The 20,361-nt window shown below is 41.2% G+C and overlaps 1 protein-coding gene across 1 annotated transcript in view; it reads right to left on the reverse strand.

Moving 5' to 3' along the window:
- Nucleotides 1-20,361, reverse strand: part of LOC139275858 (ecto-NOX disulfide-thiol exchanger 1-like) — a 287,201-nt gene that overhangs the window by 149,680 nt on the left and 117,160 nt on the right. The window contains exon 8 of the mRNA XM_070893066.1: nucleotides 16,123-16,207. Within this exon, the coding sequence (XP_070749167.1) occupies nucleotides 16,123-16,207 (85 nt within the window). The remainder of the gene's footprint in view (nucleotides 1-16,122; nucleotides 16,208-20,361) is intronic.

Raw genomic sequence — 20,361 nt, forward strand, 5'->3', positions numbered from 1 at the left:
GTAGATTTAATACATGGACTGACTGTAGATTTAATATACGGACTGACTGTAGATTTGATACACAGACTGATTGTAGAATTAATACATAGACAGACTGTAGATTTAATACACGGACTGACTGTAGCTTTAATACACACAGACTGTAACTTTAATACACAGACTGACTGTAGATTTCATACACACACTGATGATAGATTTAATATATGGACTGACTGAAGATTCGATACACACACTGACCGTAGATTTAATACATGGACAGACTGTATATTTCATACAAGAACTGACTGTAGATTTAATACACGGACTGACCTGTAGATTTGATACACAAACTGATTGTAGATTTAATACACGGACTGACTGTAGATTTAATGCACACACTAACTGTAGATTTAATACACACACTAACTGTAGATTTAATACACACACTGACTAGATTTAATACACAAACTGACTGCAGATTTAATACACACACTGACTGTAAATTTAATACACGGACTGACTGTAGATTTAATACACGGACTGATTGTAGATTTAATACTCACACTGACTACAGATTTAATATACGGACTGACTGTAGATTTAATACAGGCACTGACTGTAGATTTAATACACGGACTGACTGCAGATTTAATACACTAACTGACTGTAGATTTAATACACGATTGACTGTAGATTTAATACACGGACTGACTGTAGATTTAATGCACACACTGACTGTAGATTTAATACAGGAACTGACGGTAGATTTAATACATGGACTGACTGTAGATTTAATACACGGACTGACTGCAGATTTAATACACACACTGACTGCAGTTTTAATACACACACTGACTGTAGATTTGATACACACACTGACTGTAGATTTGAAACACACACTGACTGTAGATTTAATACACACACTGACTGTAGATTTAATACACATGCTGATTGTAGATTTAATACACAAACTGACCGTAGATTTAATACAGGCACTGACTGTAGATTTAATACATGGACTGACTATAGATTTAATACACGGAATAACTGCAGATTTAATACACGGAATAACTGCAGATTTAATACACTAACTGAGTATAGATTTAATACACACACTGACTGTAGATTTAATTTTTGGAATAACTGTAGATTCAATACACGACTGACCATAGATCTAATACACACACTGACTGTAGATTCAATACACGGACTGACTGCAGATTTAATACATGGTCTGACTGTAGATTTAATACACACGCTGAAGATTTAATAAACACACTGACTGTAGGTTTAATATACGACTGACTGTAGATTTAATACAGACACTGACTGTAGATTTAGTACACACACTGACTGTAGAATTAGTACAAACACTGACTGTAGTTTTATTACACATACTGATTGTGAATTTAATACATGGACTAACTGTAGATTTAATACTAGGACTGACTGTAAATTTAACACACGGACTGACTGTAGATTTAATACACACACTACTGTAAATTTAATACACGGACTGATTGTAGATTTAATACACACACTAACTGTAGATTTAATACACGGAGTAATTGTAGATTTAATACACACACTGACTAGATTTAATACACAAACTGACTGCAGATTTAATACACACACTGACTGTAAATTTAATACACGGACTGACTGTAGATTTAATACACGGACTGATTGTAGATTTAAAACTCACACTGACTACAGATTTAATATACGGACTGACTGTAGATTTAAAACACAGACTGACTGTAGATTTTATTACACGGACTGACTGTAGATATAATATACGGACTGACTGTAGATTTAATGCACACACTAACTGTAGATTTAATACACACACTAACTGTAGATTTAATACACGGACTGATTGTAGATTTAATACACAAACTGACTGCAGATTTAATACATGCACTGACTGTAGATTTAATACACGGACTGAGTGTAGATTTAATACACGTACTGACTATAGATTTAATACATGGACAGACTGTAGATTTAATAGACGGACTGACTGCAGCTTTAATACACGGACTGACTGTAGCTTTAATACACACACTGACTGTAACTTTAATACACACACTGACTGTAGATTTAATACACGGACTGACTGTAGATTTAATACAAGAACTGACTGTAGATTTAATACACACACTGACTGTAGATTCAATACACACAGTGACTGTAGATTTAATACATGTACTGACTGTGTATTAAATCTACAGTCAGTCCATGTATTAAATCTACAGTCAATGTGTGTATTAAATCTACAGTCAGTGTGTGTAGTAAATCTACTGTCTGTCCGTGTATTAAATCTGCAGTCAGTTTGTGTATTAAATCTACAGACAGTGTGTGTATTAAATCTATAGTCAGTCCGTGTATTAAATCTACAGACAGTGTGTGTATTAAATCTATAGCCAGTCCGTGTATTAAATCTACAGTCAGTGTGTGTATCAAATCTACAGTCAGTCCGTGTATTAAATCTACAGTCAGTGCGTGTATTAAATCTATAGTCAGTTTATGTATCAAATAAACAAACTGACTATAGATTTAATACACGCACTAACTGTAGATTTAATACACACAATGACTATAGATTTAATACACGCACTGACTGTAGATTTAATACACGTACTTAATATAGAGTTAATACATGGACAGACTGTAGATTTAATACAAGGACTGACTGTAGATTTAATACACACACTAACTGTAGATTGAAGACACACACTGACTGTAGATTTAATACACGGACTGACTGTAGATTTGATACACACACTGACTGTAGATTTAATACACGGACTGACTGTAGATTTAATACACACACTGACTGTGAATTTAATACACGGACTGACTGTCGATTTAATACACGGACTGACTGTAGATTTAATACACAGACTGACTCTAGATTTAATACAAGGACTGACTGTAGATTTAATACACGGACTGACTGTAGATTTAATGCACGGAGTGACTGCAGATTTAACACACACACTGACTGCAGGTTTAATAGACACACTGACTGCAGGTTTAATAGACACACTGACTTAGATTTAATACACACATGGACTGTAGATTAAATACACACACTGACTGTAGATTTAGTACAAACACTGACTGTAGATTTAATACACACACTGACTGTGAATTTAATATACGGACTGACTGTAGATTTAATACACACACTGACTGTAGATTTAATACACGGACTGACTGTAGATTTAATACACACACTGACTGTGAATTTAATATACGGACTGACTGTAGATTTAATACACACACTGACTGTAGATTTAATACACGGACTGACTGTAGATTTGATACACACACTGATTGTAGAATTAATTCATGGACAGACTGTAGATTTAATACACGGACTGACTGTAGCTTTAATACACACACTGACTGTAGCTTTAATACACACACTGACTGTAGCTTTAAATCACGGACTGACTGTAGATTTAATCACACACTGACTGTAGATTTAATACATGGATTGACTGTAGATTTAATACACGGACTGACTGTAGATTTGATACACACACTGATTGTAGAATTAATACATAGACAGACTGTAGATTTAATACACGGACTGACTGTAGCTTTAATACACACAGACTGTAACTTTAATACACAGACTGACTGTAGATTTCATACGCACACTGATGATAGATTTAATATATGGACTGACTGAAGATTCGATACACACACTGACCGTAGATTTAATACATGGACAGACTGTAGATTTCATACAAGAACTGACTGTAGATTTAATACACGGACTGACTGTAGATTTGATACACAAACTGATTGTAGATTTAATATACGGACTGACTGTAGATTTAATACCCGGACTGACTGTAGATTTAATACACACACTGACGGTAGCTTTAAATCACGGACTGACTGTAGATTTATTCACACACTGACTGTAGATTTAATACACGGACTGACTCTAGATTTAATACACGGACTGACTGTAGATTCAATGCACACACTGACTGTAAATTTAATACATGGACGAACTGCAGATTTAATACACGGACTGACTGTAGATTTAATGCACACACTGACTGGGGATTTAATACACAGTCTGACTGTAGATTTAACACACAGACTGACTATAGATTTAATGCACACACTGATTGTCGACTTAATACACGGACTGGCTGTAGATTTAATACACACACTGACTGTAGATTTAATACACATACTGACTGTAGATTTAATACACGGACTGACTGCAGATTTAATACACACACTGACTGCAGGTTTAATAGAAACACTGACTTAGATTTAATACACACATGGACTGTAGATTTAATACACACACTGACTGTAGATTTGATACACACACTGACTGTAGATTTGATACACACACTAACTGTAGATTTAATACAAACACTAACTGTAACTTTAATACACAGACTGACTGTAGATTTAATATACGGACTGACTGTAGATTTAATATACGGACTAACTGTAGATTTAATACATGGACTGACTTTAGATTTAATACACGGACTGACTGCAGATTTAATACACACACTGACTGTAGGTTTAAAACACACACTGACTGTAGATTTGATACACACACTGACTGTAGATTTGAAACACACACTGACTGTAGATTTAATAGACACACTGACTGTAGATTTAATACACACGCTGACTGTAGATTTAATGCACAAACTGACTGTAGGTTTAATACAGGCACTGACTGTAGATTTAATACATGGACTGACTGTAGATTTAATACACGGAATAACGGCAGATTTAATACACTGAGTATAAATTCAATACACACACTGACTGTAGATTTAATACACGGACTGACTGTAGATTTAATACACGGTCTGACTGTAGATTTAATACACACGCTGACTGAAGATTTAATAAACACATTGACTGTAGGTTTAATATACGACTGACTATAGATTTAATATAGACACTGACTATAGATTTAGTACACTCACTGACTGCAGAATTAGTACAAACACTGACTGTAGTTTTAATACACACACAGATTGTGAATTTAATACACGGACTGACTGTAGATTTAATACAAGGACTGACTGTAAATTTAACACACGGACTGACAGTAGATTTAATATACACACTGACTGTAGATTTAATACACGGACTGACTGTAGATTTAATACACGGTCTGACTATAGATTTAATACACACACTGACTGTAGATTTAATACACGGACTGACTGTAGATTTGATACACACACTGACTGTAGATTCAATACACACAGTGACTGTAGATTTAATACATGTACTGACTGTGTATTAAATCTACAGTCAGTCCATGTATTAAATCTACAGTCAATGTGTGTATTAAATCTACAGTCAGTGTGTGTAGTAAATCTACTGTCAGTCCGTGTATTAAATCTGCAGTCAGTTTGTGTATTAAATCTACAGACAGTGTGTGTATTAAATCTATAGTCAGTCCGTGTATTAAATCTACAGACAGTGTGTGTATTAAATCTATAGTCAGTCCGTGTATTAAATCTACAGTCAGTGTGTGTATCAAATCTACAGTCAGTCCGTGTATTAAATCTACAGTCAGTGCGTGTATTAAATCTATAGTCAGTTTGTGTATCAAATAAACAAACTGACTATAGATTTAATACACGCACTAACTGTAGATTTAATACACACAATGACTATAGATTTAATACACGGACTGACTATAGATTTACTACACGCACTGACTGTAGATTTAATACACGTACTTAATATAGAGTTAATACATGGACAGACTGTAGATTTAATACAAGGACTGACTGTAGATTTAATACACACACTAACTGTAGATTGAAGACACACACTGACTGTAGATTTAATACACGGACTGACTGTAGATTTGATACACACACTGACTGTAGATTTAATACACGGACTGACTGTAGATTTGATACACACACTGACTGTAGATTTAATACACGGACTGACTGTAGATTTAATACACGGACTGACTATAGATTTACTACACGCACTGACTGTAGATTTAATACACGTACTTAATATAGAGTTAATACATGGACAGACTGTAGATTTAATACAAGGACTGACTGTACATTTAATACACGCACTAACTGTAGATTGAAGACACACACTGACTGTAGATTTAATACACGGACTGACTGTAGATTTGATACACACACTGACTGTAGATTTAATATACACGCTGACTGTAGATTTAACACACGGACTGACTATAGATTTAATGCACACACTGACTGTAGATTTAATACACACACTGACTGTGAATTTAATACACGGACTGACTGTCGATTTAATACACGGACTGACTGTAGATTTAATACACAGACTGACTCTAGATTTAATACAAGGACTGACTGTAGATTTAATACACGGACTGACTGTAGATTTAATGCACGGAGTGACTGCAGATTTAACACACACACTGACTGCAGGTTTAATAGACACACTGACTGCAGGTTTAATAGACACACTGACTTAGATTTAATACACACATGGACTGTAGATTAAATACACACACTGACTGTAGATTTAATACACACACTAACTGAAGATTTGATACACACACTGACTGTAGATTTAGTACAAACACTGACTGTAGATTTAATACACACACTGACTGTGAATTTAATATACGGACTGACTGTAGATTTAATACACACACTGACTGTAGATTTAATACACGGACTGACTGTAGATTTGATACACACACTGACTGTAGATTCAATACACACAGTGACTGTAGATTTAATACATGTACTGACTGTGTATTAAATCTACAGTCAATGTGTGTATTAAATCTACAGTCAGTGTGTGTAGTAAATCTACTGTCAGTCCGTGTATTAAATCTACAGTCAGTTTGTGTATTAAATCTACAGACAGTGTGTGTATTAAATCTATAGTCAGTCCGTTTATTAAATCTACAGACAGTGTTTGTATTAAATCTACAGTCAGTCCGTGTATTAAATCTATAGTCAGTCAGTGTATTAAATCTACAGTCAGTGTGTGTAGTAAATCTACTGTCAGTCCGTGTATTAAATCCACAGTCAGTGTGTGTATCAAATCTACAGTCAGTCCGTGTATTAAATCTACAGTCAGTGCGTGTATTAAATCTATAGTCAGTTTGTGTATCAAATAAACAAACTGACTATAGATTTAATACACGCACTAACTGTAGATTTAATACACACAATGACTGTAGATTTAATACCTGGACTGACTATAGATTTACTACACGCACTGACTGTAGATTTAATACACGTACTTAATATAGAGTTAATACATGGACAGACTGTAGATTTAATACAAGGACTGACTGTAGATTTAATACACGCACTAACTGTAGATTTAATACACACACTGACTGTAGATTTAATACACGGACTGACTATAGATTTAATACACGGACTGACTGTAGATTTAATAAACAAACTGACTGTAGATTTAATACACATACTGACTGTAGATTTAATACCTGGACTGACTGTAGATTTAATACATGGACTGACTGTAGATTTAATACATCGACTGACTGTAGATTTAATACACACACTGACTGTAGATTTAATACACGGACTGATTGTAGATTTAATACACACACTGACTGTAGATTGAAGACACACACTGACTGTAGATTTAATACACGGACTGACTGTAGATTTGATACACACACTGACTGTAGATTTAATACACGGACTGACTGTAGATTTAATACACGGACTGACCATAGATTTAATACACACACTGACTGTAGATTGAATACACAAACTGACTGTAAATTTGATACACACACTGACTGTAGATTTAATACACGCATGGTCTGTAGATTTAATACACACACTGACTGTAGATTTGACACACACACTGACTGTATATTTGATACACACACTGACTGTAGATTTAACACACGGACTGATTGTAGATTTAATACACACACTGACTGTAGATTTAATACACGAACTGACTGTAGATTTACTACACGGACTGTAGGTTTAATACACACACTGACTATAGATTTAATACACGGGCTGACTGTAGATTTGATACACACACTGACTGTAGATTTAATACATGGACTAACTGTAGATTTAATACACGGACTGATTGTAGATTTAATATACACAATGACTGTAGATTTATTACACACACTGACTGTAGATTTAGTACACACAATGACTGCAGATTTAATACACGGACTGACTGTAGATTTGACACAAACACCGACTGTAGATTTAATACACACACTGACTGTAGATATAATACATGGACTGACTATAGATTTGATACACACACTGATTGAAGATTCAATACACACACAGACCGTAGATTTAACACACACACTGACTGTAGATTCAATACACGGACTGACTGTAGATTTAATACACACAATGACTGTAGATTTAATACACATACTGACTGTAGATTTAATACCTGGACTGACTGTAGATTTAATACATCGACTGACTGTAGATTTAATACACACACTGACTGTAGATTTGATACACACACTGACTGTAGATTAAATACACGGACTGATTGTAGATTTAATACACGGACTGACCATAGATTTAATACACACACTGACTGTAGATTTAATACACACGCTGACTGTAGATTTAACACACGGACTGACTATAGATTTAATGCACACACTGATTGTAGACTTAATACAAGGAATGGCTGTAGATTTAATACACACACTGACTGTAGATTTAATACACGGACTGACTGCAGATTTAATACACACACTGACTGCAGGTTTAATAGACACACTGACTTAGATTTAATACACAGATGGACTGTAGATTTGATACACACACTGACTGTAGATTTAACACACGGACAGATTGTAGATTTAATAAACACACTGACTGTAGATTTAATACACGGACTGACTGTAGATTTAATACACGACTGACTGTAGATTTGAATACAGACACTGACTGTAGATTTAATACACAGACTGACTGTAGATTTAGTACACACACTGATTGTAGATTTAGTACAAACACTGTCTGTAGATTTAATACACACACTGACTGTGAATTTAATACACGGACTGACTGTAGATTTAATACACGGACTGACTGTAGATTTAATACACAGACTGACTGTAGATTTAATACAAGGACTGACTGTAGATTTAATACATGGACTGACTGTAGATTTAATACTCGGAGTGACTGCAGATTTAATGCACACACTGACTGCAGGTTTAATCGACACACTGACTTAGATTTAATACACACATGGACTGTAGATTTAATACACGGACTGACTGTAGATTTAATCACACACAGACTATAGGTTAAATACACGAACTGAATGTAGATTTAATACACAAACTGACGGTAGATTTAATACACACACTGACTGTAGATTTAATACACGGACTGACTGTAGATTTGATACACACACTGACTGTAGATTCAATACACACAGTGACTGTAGATTTAATACATGTACTGACTGTGTATTAAATCTACAGTCAGTCCATGTATTAAATCTACAGTCAGTGTGTGTATTAAATCTACAGTCAGTGTGTGTATTAAATCTAGTCAGTATGTGTATTAAATCTATAGTCAGTTTGTGTATTAAATCTACAGACAGTGTGTGTATTAAATCTATAGTCAGTCATTGTATTAAATCTACAGTCAGTCCGTGTATTAAATCTATAGTCAGTCCTTCTATTCAATCTATAGTCAGTCCCTGTGTTAAATCCACAGTCAGTGTGTGTATCAAATCTACAGTCAGTCCATGTATTAAATCTACAGTCAGTGCGTGTATTAAATCTATAGTCAGTTTGTGTATTAAATCTGCAGTCAGTCCGTGTATCAAATCTACAAACCGACTATAGATTTAATACACGCACTGACTGTAGATTTAATACACGCACTAACTGTAGATTTAATACACACACTAACTGTAGATTTAATACACGGACTGACTATAGATTTAATACACGGACTGACTATAGATTTAATACACGGACAGCCTGTAGATTTAATAAACAAACTGACTATAGATTTAATACACATACTGACTGTAGATTTAATACCTGGACTGACTGTAAATTTAATACATGGACTGACTGTAGATTTAATACATCGACTGACTGTAGATTTAATACACACACTGACTGTAGATTTAATACACGGACTTACTGTAAATTTGATACACACACTGACTGTAGATTGAAGACACACACTGACTGTAGATTTAATACACGGACTGACTGTAGATTTGATACACACACTGACTGTAGATTTAATACACGGACTGACTGTAAATTTAATAAACAAACTGACTATAGATTTAATACACATACTGACTGTAGATTTAATACCTGGACTGACTGTAGATTTAATACATGGACTGACTGTAGATTTAATACATCGACTGACTGTAGATTTAATACACACACTGACTGTAGATTTAACACACGGACTGATTGTAGATTTAAGACACACACTGACTGTAGATTGAAGACACACACTGACTGTAGATTTAATACACGGACTGACTGTAGATTTGATACACACACTGACTGTAGATTTAATACATGGACTGACTGTAGATTTAATACACGGAGTGACTGTAGATTTAATACACGGAATAACTGCAGATTTAATACACTAACTGACTATAGATTTAATACACACACTGATTATGGATTTAATACACACACTGACTGTAGATTTAATACACACACTGACTGTAGATTTAATACATGGACTGACTGTAGATTTAATACACGCACTGACTGTAGATTTAATACACGGACTGACTGAAGATTTGATACACACACTGACTGTAGAATTAATACATGGACTGACTGTAGATTTAATACACGGATTGACTGTAGATTTAATACATAAACTGACTGTGGGTTTAATACACACACTGACTGTAGATTTAATACACACACTGACTGTAGATTTACTACACGCACTGACTGTAGATTTAATACACGGACTGACTGTAGATTTAATACACACACTGGCTGTAGATTTAATACACGGACTGACTATAGATTTGATACACGGACTGACTGTCGATTTAATACACAAACTGACTATAGATTTAATACACATACTGACTGTAGATTTAATACCTGGACTGACTGTAGATTTGATACACACACTGACTGTAGATTTAATACATGGACTGACTGTAGATTTAATACACGGACTGACTGTAGATTTATTACACAAACTGACTACAGATTTAATACACACATTGACTGTAGATTTAATACACGGACTGACTGTAGATTTACAATGCATGGACTGACTGTAGATTTAATACACGCACTGACTGTAGATTTAATACACACACTGACTAGATTTAATACACGGACTGACTGTAGATTTAATACACACACTGACTGTAGATTTAATACACAGACTGACTATACATTTAATATACAAACTGACTGTAGATTTAACACACACACTGACTTTAGATTTAATACACGGACTGACTGTAGATTTAATACACAGACCGGCTGTAGATTTAATACACGGACCGACTGTAGATTTAATACACGGACTGACTGTAGATTTAATACACCGACTGACTGTAGATTTAATACACTCATGGACTTTAGATTTGATACAGTGAATGACTAGATTTAATGCACACGCTGACTGTAGATTTCATATAAGGAATGGCTATAATCAGCTGGTTAAGCAAATTCAAATGCGAGTAAAATGAAAGCTTTTCTTTGTTGTGAAGTGGTTGATCGGAGCTTTCAGTAATATCCCTGTGGTATTGTGGTACAGTTGACTGCAGCACGTCTGCAGTTAATCTCTTCAATCCGACAATCTGGTGCACATTGTAGATTATCAAGTGTATCCCCTTGTGCAGAAACCCCCTTAATAACTGCTTTTCTTGTGTCTGCTCGGCGCAATTACACATCCAACTTACAAAGAGTCTATATAGAGTGAACAGGAAGATTTTGCTGCATTGTCAAGGCTGTTACATTTTACACAATAGAACTGAAATATCAGTAATGACCCAGCAATACCGTTAATGCAATGATAGATCATCTACCTTAGTAGGACCCCCTTCCTTATTTCGAGTGGATACATTCTCCATACACCACAGCTCTCTGCCTGTTGTCCTATTAGCCCTGGGAAGTCACCTGCTCGACACTGGAGACGGTGATGCCGTAGTGTGACTGTTGGCGTGACTGGTTGTCCTTGCCCTCTGTGAAAGGCGGGTAGCGTATCTGATTGAACTAGCGTGAGAGAATCAGAGGAATTTACAGCACAGAAGGAGACCATTCGGCCCATCGTGTCCATGCTAGATGACAAAGAGCTATCCAGCCTAATCCCACTTTACAGCTCTTGGTCTGTAGTCTTGTAGGTTACAGCACTTCAAGAGCACATCCAAGTACTTTTTAAATGTGATGGGGGTTTCTGCCTCTACCAACCTTTCAGGCAGTGAGTTCCAGACCCCCACCACCCTCTGCATGGAAACAGTCCTCCTCAAAGCCCCTCTCTACCTCCGACCAATTACTTTAAATCTATGCCCCCTGGTTACTGCCCCTCTGCTAAGGGAAATAGGTCCTTACTATCCACTCTATCTAGGCCCCTCATAATTTTATGCACCTCATATAGGTCTCCCCTCAGCCTCCTGTGTTCCAAAGAAAACAAACCCAGCCTATCCAATCTTTCCTCATAGCTAAAATTCTCCACTCCAAGCAGCATCCTTGTAAATCTCCTCTGTACCCTCTCTCGTGCAATCACATCTTTCCTGTAATGTGGTGACCAGAACTGCACGCCATACTCTGGCTGTAGCCTAACCAGTGTTTTTACAGTTCAAGCATAATCTCCCTGCTCTTGTATTCTATAGTAATCCAACTGAGTGGTACAACGAGACTCAGAGCCTGTTGGGAAGCAGCACGTGTGTAGAAAATGCTTCTGTTTGAAGAATGAAGAACATCTTATCACGGTAGATAATTTATCTTTCTTCTTCATTCTCCAAACACCGCAGGAGCATTCTGAAGTTTTACATTTCAGGAAAGGGGAAGCCTCTGTAACGAGGAGGGTGACATTTACCTTCCCTGAGAGCGCCGATTTCAATGGAAAGGAATATCAGACACATCGGAATATCAGAATATCGCTGGCAGATAGATTTACAATGATTAATTGAGCCGGCATCTACTGCTTTTTGTGGGAGAGTTCCACACGTCTACCACCCTTTGCGTGAAGCAGTCTTTCCAACTTCTGTCCTGAACAGCCTGGCTCTGATTTTAAGGTTATGTCCCCTTGTCATGGCACAATGAGAAGCTAAGCTGGAGAGTCCATGGGATGTGTTGTGTAGTGCTGAGGTAATTCAAAAGGACATCAGGCAATGGCTGAGGTCACAGTTAGTGGAGGCCATGCTGCTTCCCTTTTATAGACGGCAGGAACAGCCAATCACAGGGCAACAGTCATGCTTATGACTGTATCAAAGTCTCCTTGTTTCATTTGTCACTGATTTCTCAGAATATTATGGTCTGTCGTCCTGGCATGCTGCAGATAGTGAGGGGTTGCTTAGTTTGTGTTGTACAAGGGCAGCTAATGATCGAGTTTGAGCGAGTCCACAGCTGTTTATACAGATGCTGTAAGCAGCAAACCAATACCATTAGTACTTACCTAGTCATTCTTTCAATCTAGAATAATGTACTAATATCACCACTAAAGAACGCAGTCCTGAGCATTCCAGAAACAGACGAACACAAATAGGGCATTCCACTCCTGGCCGCTTATAACCGGTTATTCTGGGTCTCCGCCAGGCCAGGAGTTTCTCCAGTACCCTGTAGATGGTGGAGCTTCCATTGCACCGTCACATGGTGACTGACCAGCAAGGGGAGAGGGGGGGGGGGGCAGGTGGGTAGGGGAGCGGGTGCAAGGACAGCGACTCCCCTCAGTCAGGAGCTCTCGCTCATGCACCTCAGATGGGGCCTGGCTCTCGGGACACTGACTGATTGGGGGCACGAGGGTGTATGTGGGACCCACCGGCAGGGTCAAGGCTCGGCAAGTGGCCTGGACCCTCAAACATTCTTTTCTCAAAGTAACGCAGATTGGCCCCCTTGCTCAGGGGGCTGATAGGAATATTGTCAGCACTTGACAGGGGGGGGGGGGATCGGCACTGGTGGCAGGGTAGGGAGGGGGGATCAGCACTGGTATGGGGTGTTGGGGGGGGGATCAGCACTGGTGGGGGTGTGTTGGGGGGGGAATCGGCACTGGTGGCAGGGTAGGGAGGGGGGATCAGCACTGGTGGGGGTGTGTTGGGGGGGGAATCGGCACTGGTGGCAGGGTAGGGAGGGGGGATCAGCACTGGTGGGGGTGTGTGGGGGGGGAATCGGCACTGGTGGCAGGGTAGGGAGGGGGATCAGCACTGGTGGCGGGGGGGGGGGGGGAGAAAGAGGGGGTCACACTGGCGGGGGGTGGGGGGTTGGGCAACCTCCCTCACCCCAAAAACCGGAAGAAAGCGGGAGTTTCTGTTGGCACGGGGCAGGCGAACACCAGAGATGTCCCAAGCTAATGAGTGCCCCACCTTTGACCTTAGAACTCTGGCACAGTCAGCGCAGGAGGGCACTGTCCCGGTGTAACCGCCGGCATCATGGCCGAAGGATATTCAAGGCCTGTGTTCAGTAACTATGGCCACGGTTTCGCCTACCTCGGTGGGTTCAGTGCGGCCGGAGTAGGGGGCGGGTCCCGACCTCGCTGCTGGCTCCAGCCCGCTGTGTAGAAATGATTTTTCGTTGATTGAATTTGTTAAGCCCGCCCAGTGCGTTTCCCGGGACAGTTGAAGGAAGTGGGTCTCATGATGTCATTTGATGACACATCATCAGCCAGTTTCCTTAAAGGGACCACGTCCACATTGATTTTGACAGTTGTGCTGTCAGTGTTCTGAAGTATTGAGGTGCTGCAAACACCGCACAGAGAGGCACGGCTGCACCCAGGCTCTCCCATATGCTTATGGAGGGAGTCATCACATGCAGAGAGGTTCTCTTCCCTTCCAATGGGTGGAAGAGACCTCCCCAGGAGATCAATGCAGCCTGATTGCACATTGGCTGCAGTGGCACAAACATTTCAATGATCTCAGTAGATCACAAAACGTTACAGCAACGCCACACTCAACCTCATCCTGCTGTGCCACTCATCACATCCCCATCACTCTGCCTTCCCTACCCTACTCCTGCACATCCTTACTCACACCAACTGACCCTGCACCTCCAGCCATCCCTCTCTATCTACATTATCACTTCCCCATCTCACTCGCCATCCCTCACACTCATCCTCATCCTAGTCCAATCATACCAACTGAAGTGGGACAACAGGTCACACTGGACATATCAGACATGGAATAAAGGGTTAACGTGTGTACGTGCAGTATGTCGAAGCAGCCTTTTCAAACTAAGCCTGGAGAAACAAGAAGGTACATCTGCACTATGCCTCAAGGCCTCATCGGCTCCCTCCTGTCCTAACACAAGAGATAACACAGGGATGGTATGTTTCAAACCGACACATCAGCCAAGCGGTACCCAGTACGAGCAAAGGTCAAAGCAGGGCCAGGCACAGGGTGATAAGATAACATTCCAAAGTTGGATAAACACCCTTAGACACAGTGGGGGGAAAGGTACCAGGAATAGGTGGGATAGAAATCATCTTCGCCCTGTGTGACAAGGGGCTGTGTCCATTCAAATCAATGTATGTCTCATGTATTGAATGTCCGGCCATTATAGGCCGAGTAACTGGATAAAAACCCTGTGTGTTCTTTGTTTGGTGAGAATAGGTGTGGAGAGTTCAGTAGGGACTGACTTACAGGCCTGTTTCTCCCTTGTAAGTAAAATAAACCTACTTGTGTTTGATCCCAGACTGTGTCGGGATTAATTATTTAATCTTCACTTCACCAACTAACAACACAAAAAGGGCCAATACATTGTTCAGGTCTTTACTTCCTAGTTGCTGCTACAACAATAGCATTACCTGAAGTAAATTTGCCTACTTTTCAATATGATAGTTTTAAGCCGTTCCCAATGAGATATGAAGCTTACTGACCGATTACTGGAAATAGCTGGAAAAGCCTTACCTGACTCGTCCACTCTGGGTCGTTTCGATGGGCTTTCGTCATTGTCATCATCAGACATTTCCATTTCCTCTTCACGGCGAATTCCCAACAGCTCTTCACAATGCGCATTCCTGATTTCCTGTTATTGAAGAGAGAAATACTTTATTGCGAGGAATTCAGGCATGAACGACAAGTCATCAAAAAAGTTAGTTCAGATAAAACATTTCCCATATTGGGTTGGGTACAATGCCGGTTACCTGTGAAAATAGAGCTTCGATGTTACAGGTGATCTAGAGCTGGGCGGGGGGCGGCTGTGTGTTGATATTACAGGTGATGGAGAGTGGGGAGGGGTTGTGTGTTGATATTACAGGTGATGGAGAGTGGGGAGGGGCTGTGTGTTGATATTACAGGTGATGGAGAGCGGGGAGGGACTTTGTGTTGATATTACAGGTGATGGAGAGTGGGGAGGGGCTGTGTGTTGATATTACAGGTGATGGAGAGCGGGGAGGGACTTTGTGTTGATATTACAGGTGATGGAGAGTGGGGAGGGGCTGTGTGTTGATATTACAGGTGATGGAGAGCGGGGAGGGACTTTGTGTTGATATTACAGGTGATGGAGAGTGGGGAGGGGCTGTGTGTTGATATTACAAGTGATCTCGAGCGGGGAGGGGGTATGTGTTTGATATTACAGGTGATGGAGAGTGGGGAGGGGTTGTGTGTTAATATTACAGGTGATGGAGAGCGGGGAGGGACTTTGTGTTGATATTACAGGTGATGGAGAGTGGGGAGGGGCTGTGTGTTTGATATTACAGGTGATGGAGAGCGGGGAGGAGCTGTGTGTTAATATTACAAGTGATCTCGAGCGGGGAGGGGGTTTGTGTTTGATATTACAGGTGATGGAGAGCGAGGAGGGGCTGTGTGTTGATATTACAGGTGATGGAGAGTGGGGAGGGACTTTGTGTTGATATTACAGGTGATGGAGAGCGAGGAGGGGCTGTGTGTTGATATTACAGGTGATGGAGAGCGGGGAGGGGCTATGTGTTGATATTACAGGTGATGGAGAGTGGGCGGGGCTGTGTATTGATATTACAGGTGATCTAGAACATCATCATCATAGGCAGTCCCTCGGAGTCGAGGATGACTTGCTTCCACTCGAAAAATGAGTTCTCAGGTAACTGAGGAGTCCAATGCGGGACCTACATTCTCTGTCACAGGTGGGGCAGACAGTGGTTGAAGGAAAGGGTGGGTGGGGAGCCGGGTTTAATGCATGCTCCTTCTGCTGTCTATGCTTGATTTGTGCTTGTTCTCGGCGATGGGACTCGAGGTACTCAGTGCCCTCCCACATACTCTTCGACCACCTTGGGCGGTCGTGGGCCAGGGATTCCCGGGAGTCAGTGGGGATGTTACACTTAGTCAAGGAGGCTTTGAGGGTTTTCTTGAAGCATTTCCTCTGCCCACCTGAGGCTCGCTTGCTTTGTCGAAGCTCCGCGTAGAGTGCTTGCTTTGGGAGTGTCGTGTCGGGCATGTGGATGATGTGGCCCGCCTAACGGAGCTGATCAAGTGCGGTCAATGCTTCGATGCTGGGGATGTTGGCCTGAGCGAGAACACTGACGTTGGTGTGTCTGTCCTGCCAATGGATTTGCAGGATCTTGCAGAGGCAGCGTTGGTGGTACTTCTCCAGCATTTTGAGGTTTCTGCTGTATATAGTCCACGTCTCTGAGCCATATAGGAGGGTGGGTATCACTACTACCCTGTAGACCATGAGATTGGTGCTGGATTTGAGATCCTGGTCTTCAAACACTCTCTTCCTCAGGTGACCGAAGGCTGCGCTGGCGCACTGAAGGCAGTGTTGGATCTCGTTGTCAATGTCTGCTCTTGCTGACAGTAGACTCCCGAGGTATGGAAAATGGTCCATGTTGTCCAAGGCCTCGCTGTGAATTTTGATGACCGGCGAGGGGGGGAGGGCAGTGCTGTGTGGCGTGGTCAGGTTGGTAGAGGACCTTTGTCTTATGGATGTTTAGCATAAGGCCCATGCTCTCGTACACCTCAGTGAAGGTGTTGATGATGGCTTGGAGTTCGGCCTTCGAGTGTGCACAGACGCAGGCATTGTCTGCGAACTCAAGTTCAATGATAGAGGATCGGACGACCTTGAATCTCGCCTAGATGCAGCGGAGGTTGAACAGACTCCCATCTGTTCTATAATTTAGCTCCACTCCGGTGGGGAGCTTGCTCAGGATGAGATGTAGCATTGCAGCAAGGAAGATCGAAAAGAGCATTGGTGCGATGTCGCAGCCTTGCTTGACCCCGGTCTGGATGTGGATTGGGTCTGTGGTGGATCCATTGGTCAGGATCACGGCTTGCATGTCATCCTGGAGCTTTTGGGGGCAGCTGAAACGGAGGAGGATGCTCCATAATCCCTCACGGTTGACAGTGTCAAAGGCCTTTGTGAGGTCAAAGAAGGCCATGTACAAGGGTTGGTGCTAATCCCTGCATTTCTCTTGTAGTTGTCGCGCAGTGAAGATCATGTACGTTGTACCCCTTAGTGGACGGAATCTGCATTACGACTCTGGGAGGAGCTCTTCAACCACAGGGAGAAGACGATTGAGGAGGATTCTTGTAATGATTTTCCTTGTGGCAGACAGCAGGGAGATTCTGTAATTACCGCAGTCGGACTTGTCCCCTTTTTTGAAGATGGTCACGATTACGGCGTCCCTGAGATCTCCAGGCATGCTCTCCTCCTTCCAGATAAGTGAAATTAGTTCATGTATTCATGCCAAAAGTGCTTCTCCGTCATGCTTTAGTGCTTCGGTGGGAATTCCACCTGCTCCTGTTGCCTTGTTATTCTTTAGCTAACGGATGGTCTTTTCTATTTCGTGCCAGGCTGGGATTGTGCTGAAATGGTGGCGGGTAGCATGCTGCGGGATGGAGTTGAGGACACTCACGCCGAAGACAGAGTCTCGGTCAAATGCTCCTTCCAACGGGCACTGACTGTCTCTCTGATTTTGATGAGTACCTCACCGTTCTTGGCCAGCAGAAGGATCGGGCTTTGGGTGCTGGGCTGCAGGTGGTCTTGACTACGCTGAAGAATCCATGCACATCGCGGTTGTCGGCTAACTGCTGGATCTCCTGTTTTTTTAGATCGTGGGTTTTTTGTTGGACCTCGTCCTTCAGCCATCTGCAGAGTTGCTATATTGCTCTCGTGTTAGGCTGCTATTTTATGTTCAGAAATGCCTTACACTTGCGGCTAATTAGCTCCTGGATTCCCTGGTCGTTCTCGTCGAACCAGTCTTGGTGTTTCCTGATCGAGTGACCGAGCATCTCTTCGCAGTACTGGTTATGGAGGCCTTGAGGCAGACCAGGCACTGTGGGCACTCTGCGTCTCTGGGTTACTGAAGGTCGCCAGGTTGTCAGTGAGGCACTGGCTGATTAGGGCTTTCTCAACAGGGTCTTTGAGTGCCTCTGCGTTAATTTTCCTGCGGCATTATTTTTCTTGACATCGCTGTTTTGGGGCTGCATTGGTGTTGATGATGGAGCGGATTGGGCAGTGGTCCGTCCAGCAGTCGTCGACTCCGGGGAGGGGCTGTGTGTTGATATTACAGGCGATGGAGTGTGAGGAGGGGCTATGTTTTGATATTACAGGTGATGGAGAGCGGGGAGGGGCTGTGTGTTGATATTACAGGTGATAGAGAGCGGGGAGGGGCTGTGTGTTGATATTACAGGTGATGGAGAGCGAGGAGAGGCTCTGTGTTGATATTACAGGTGATGGAGAGTGGGGAGGGGCTGTGTGTTGATATTACAGGTGGTCTAGAGCGGGGAGGGGCTGTGTGTTGATATTACAGGTGGTCTAGAGCGGGGAGGGGCTGTGTGTTGATATTACAGGTGGTCTAGAGCGGGGAGGGGCTGTGTGTTGATATTACAGGTGATGGAGAGTGGGGAGGGGCTGTGTGTTGATATTACAGGTGATGGAGAGTGGCGAGGGGCTGTGTGTTGATATTACAGGTGATGGAGAGCGGGGAGGAGCTGTGTGTTGATATTACAGGTGGTCTAGAGCGGGAAGGGACTGTGTGTTGATATTACAGGTGATGGAGAGTGGGGAGGGGCTGTGTGTTGATATTACAGGTGATCTAGAGTGGGGATGGACAGTGTGTTGTCTGGTTATAACTATAGTTGGGTTAAAACAACATTTTGAAAGGGAGTTACACTGGGAACATGGTTTTCCACAACGACTTTAGTTGATACCTGTAATGTGGACTGTGAGAATACAGTGATGGATTCCCAGGTGGTGACACTTAT

This window comes from Pristiophorus japonicus, chromosome 11 (genome assembly GCF_044704955.1).
Source record: "Pristiophorus japonicus isolate sPriJap1 chromosome 11, sPriJap1.hap1, whole genome shotgun sequence".
In the NCBI taxonomy this organism is placed as follows: Eukaryota; Metazoa; Chordata; class Chondrichthyes; family Pristiophoridae; genus Pristiophorus; species Pristiophorus japonicus.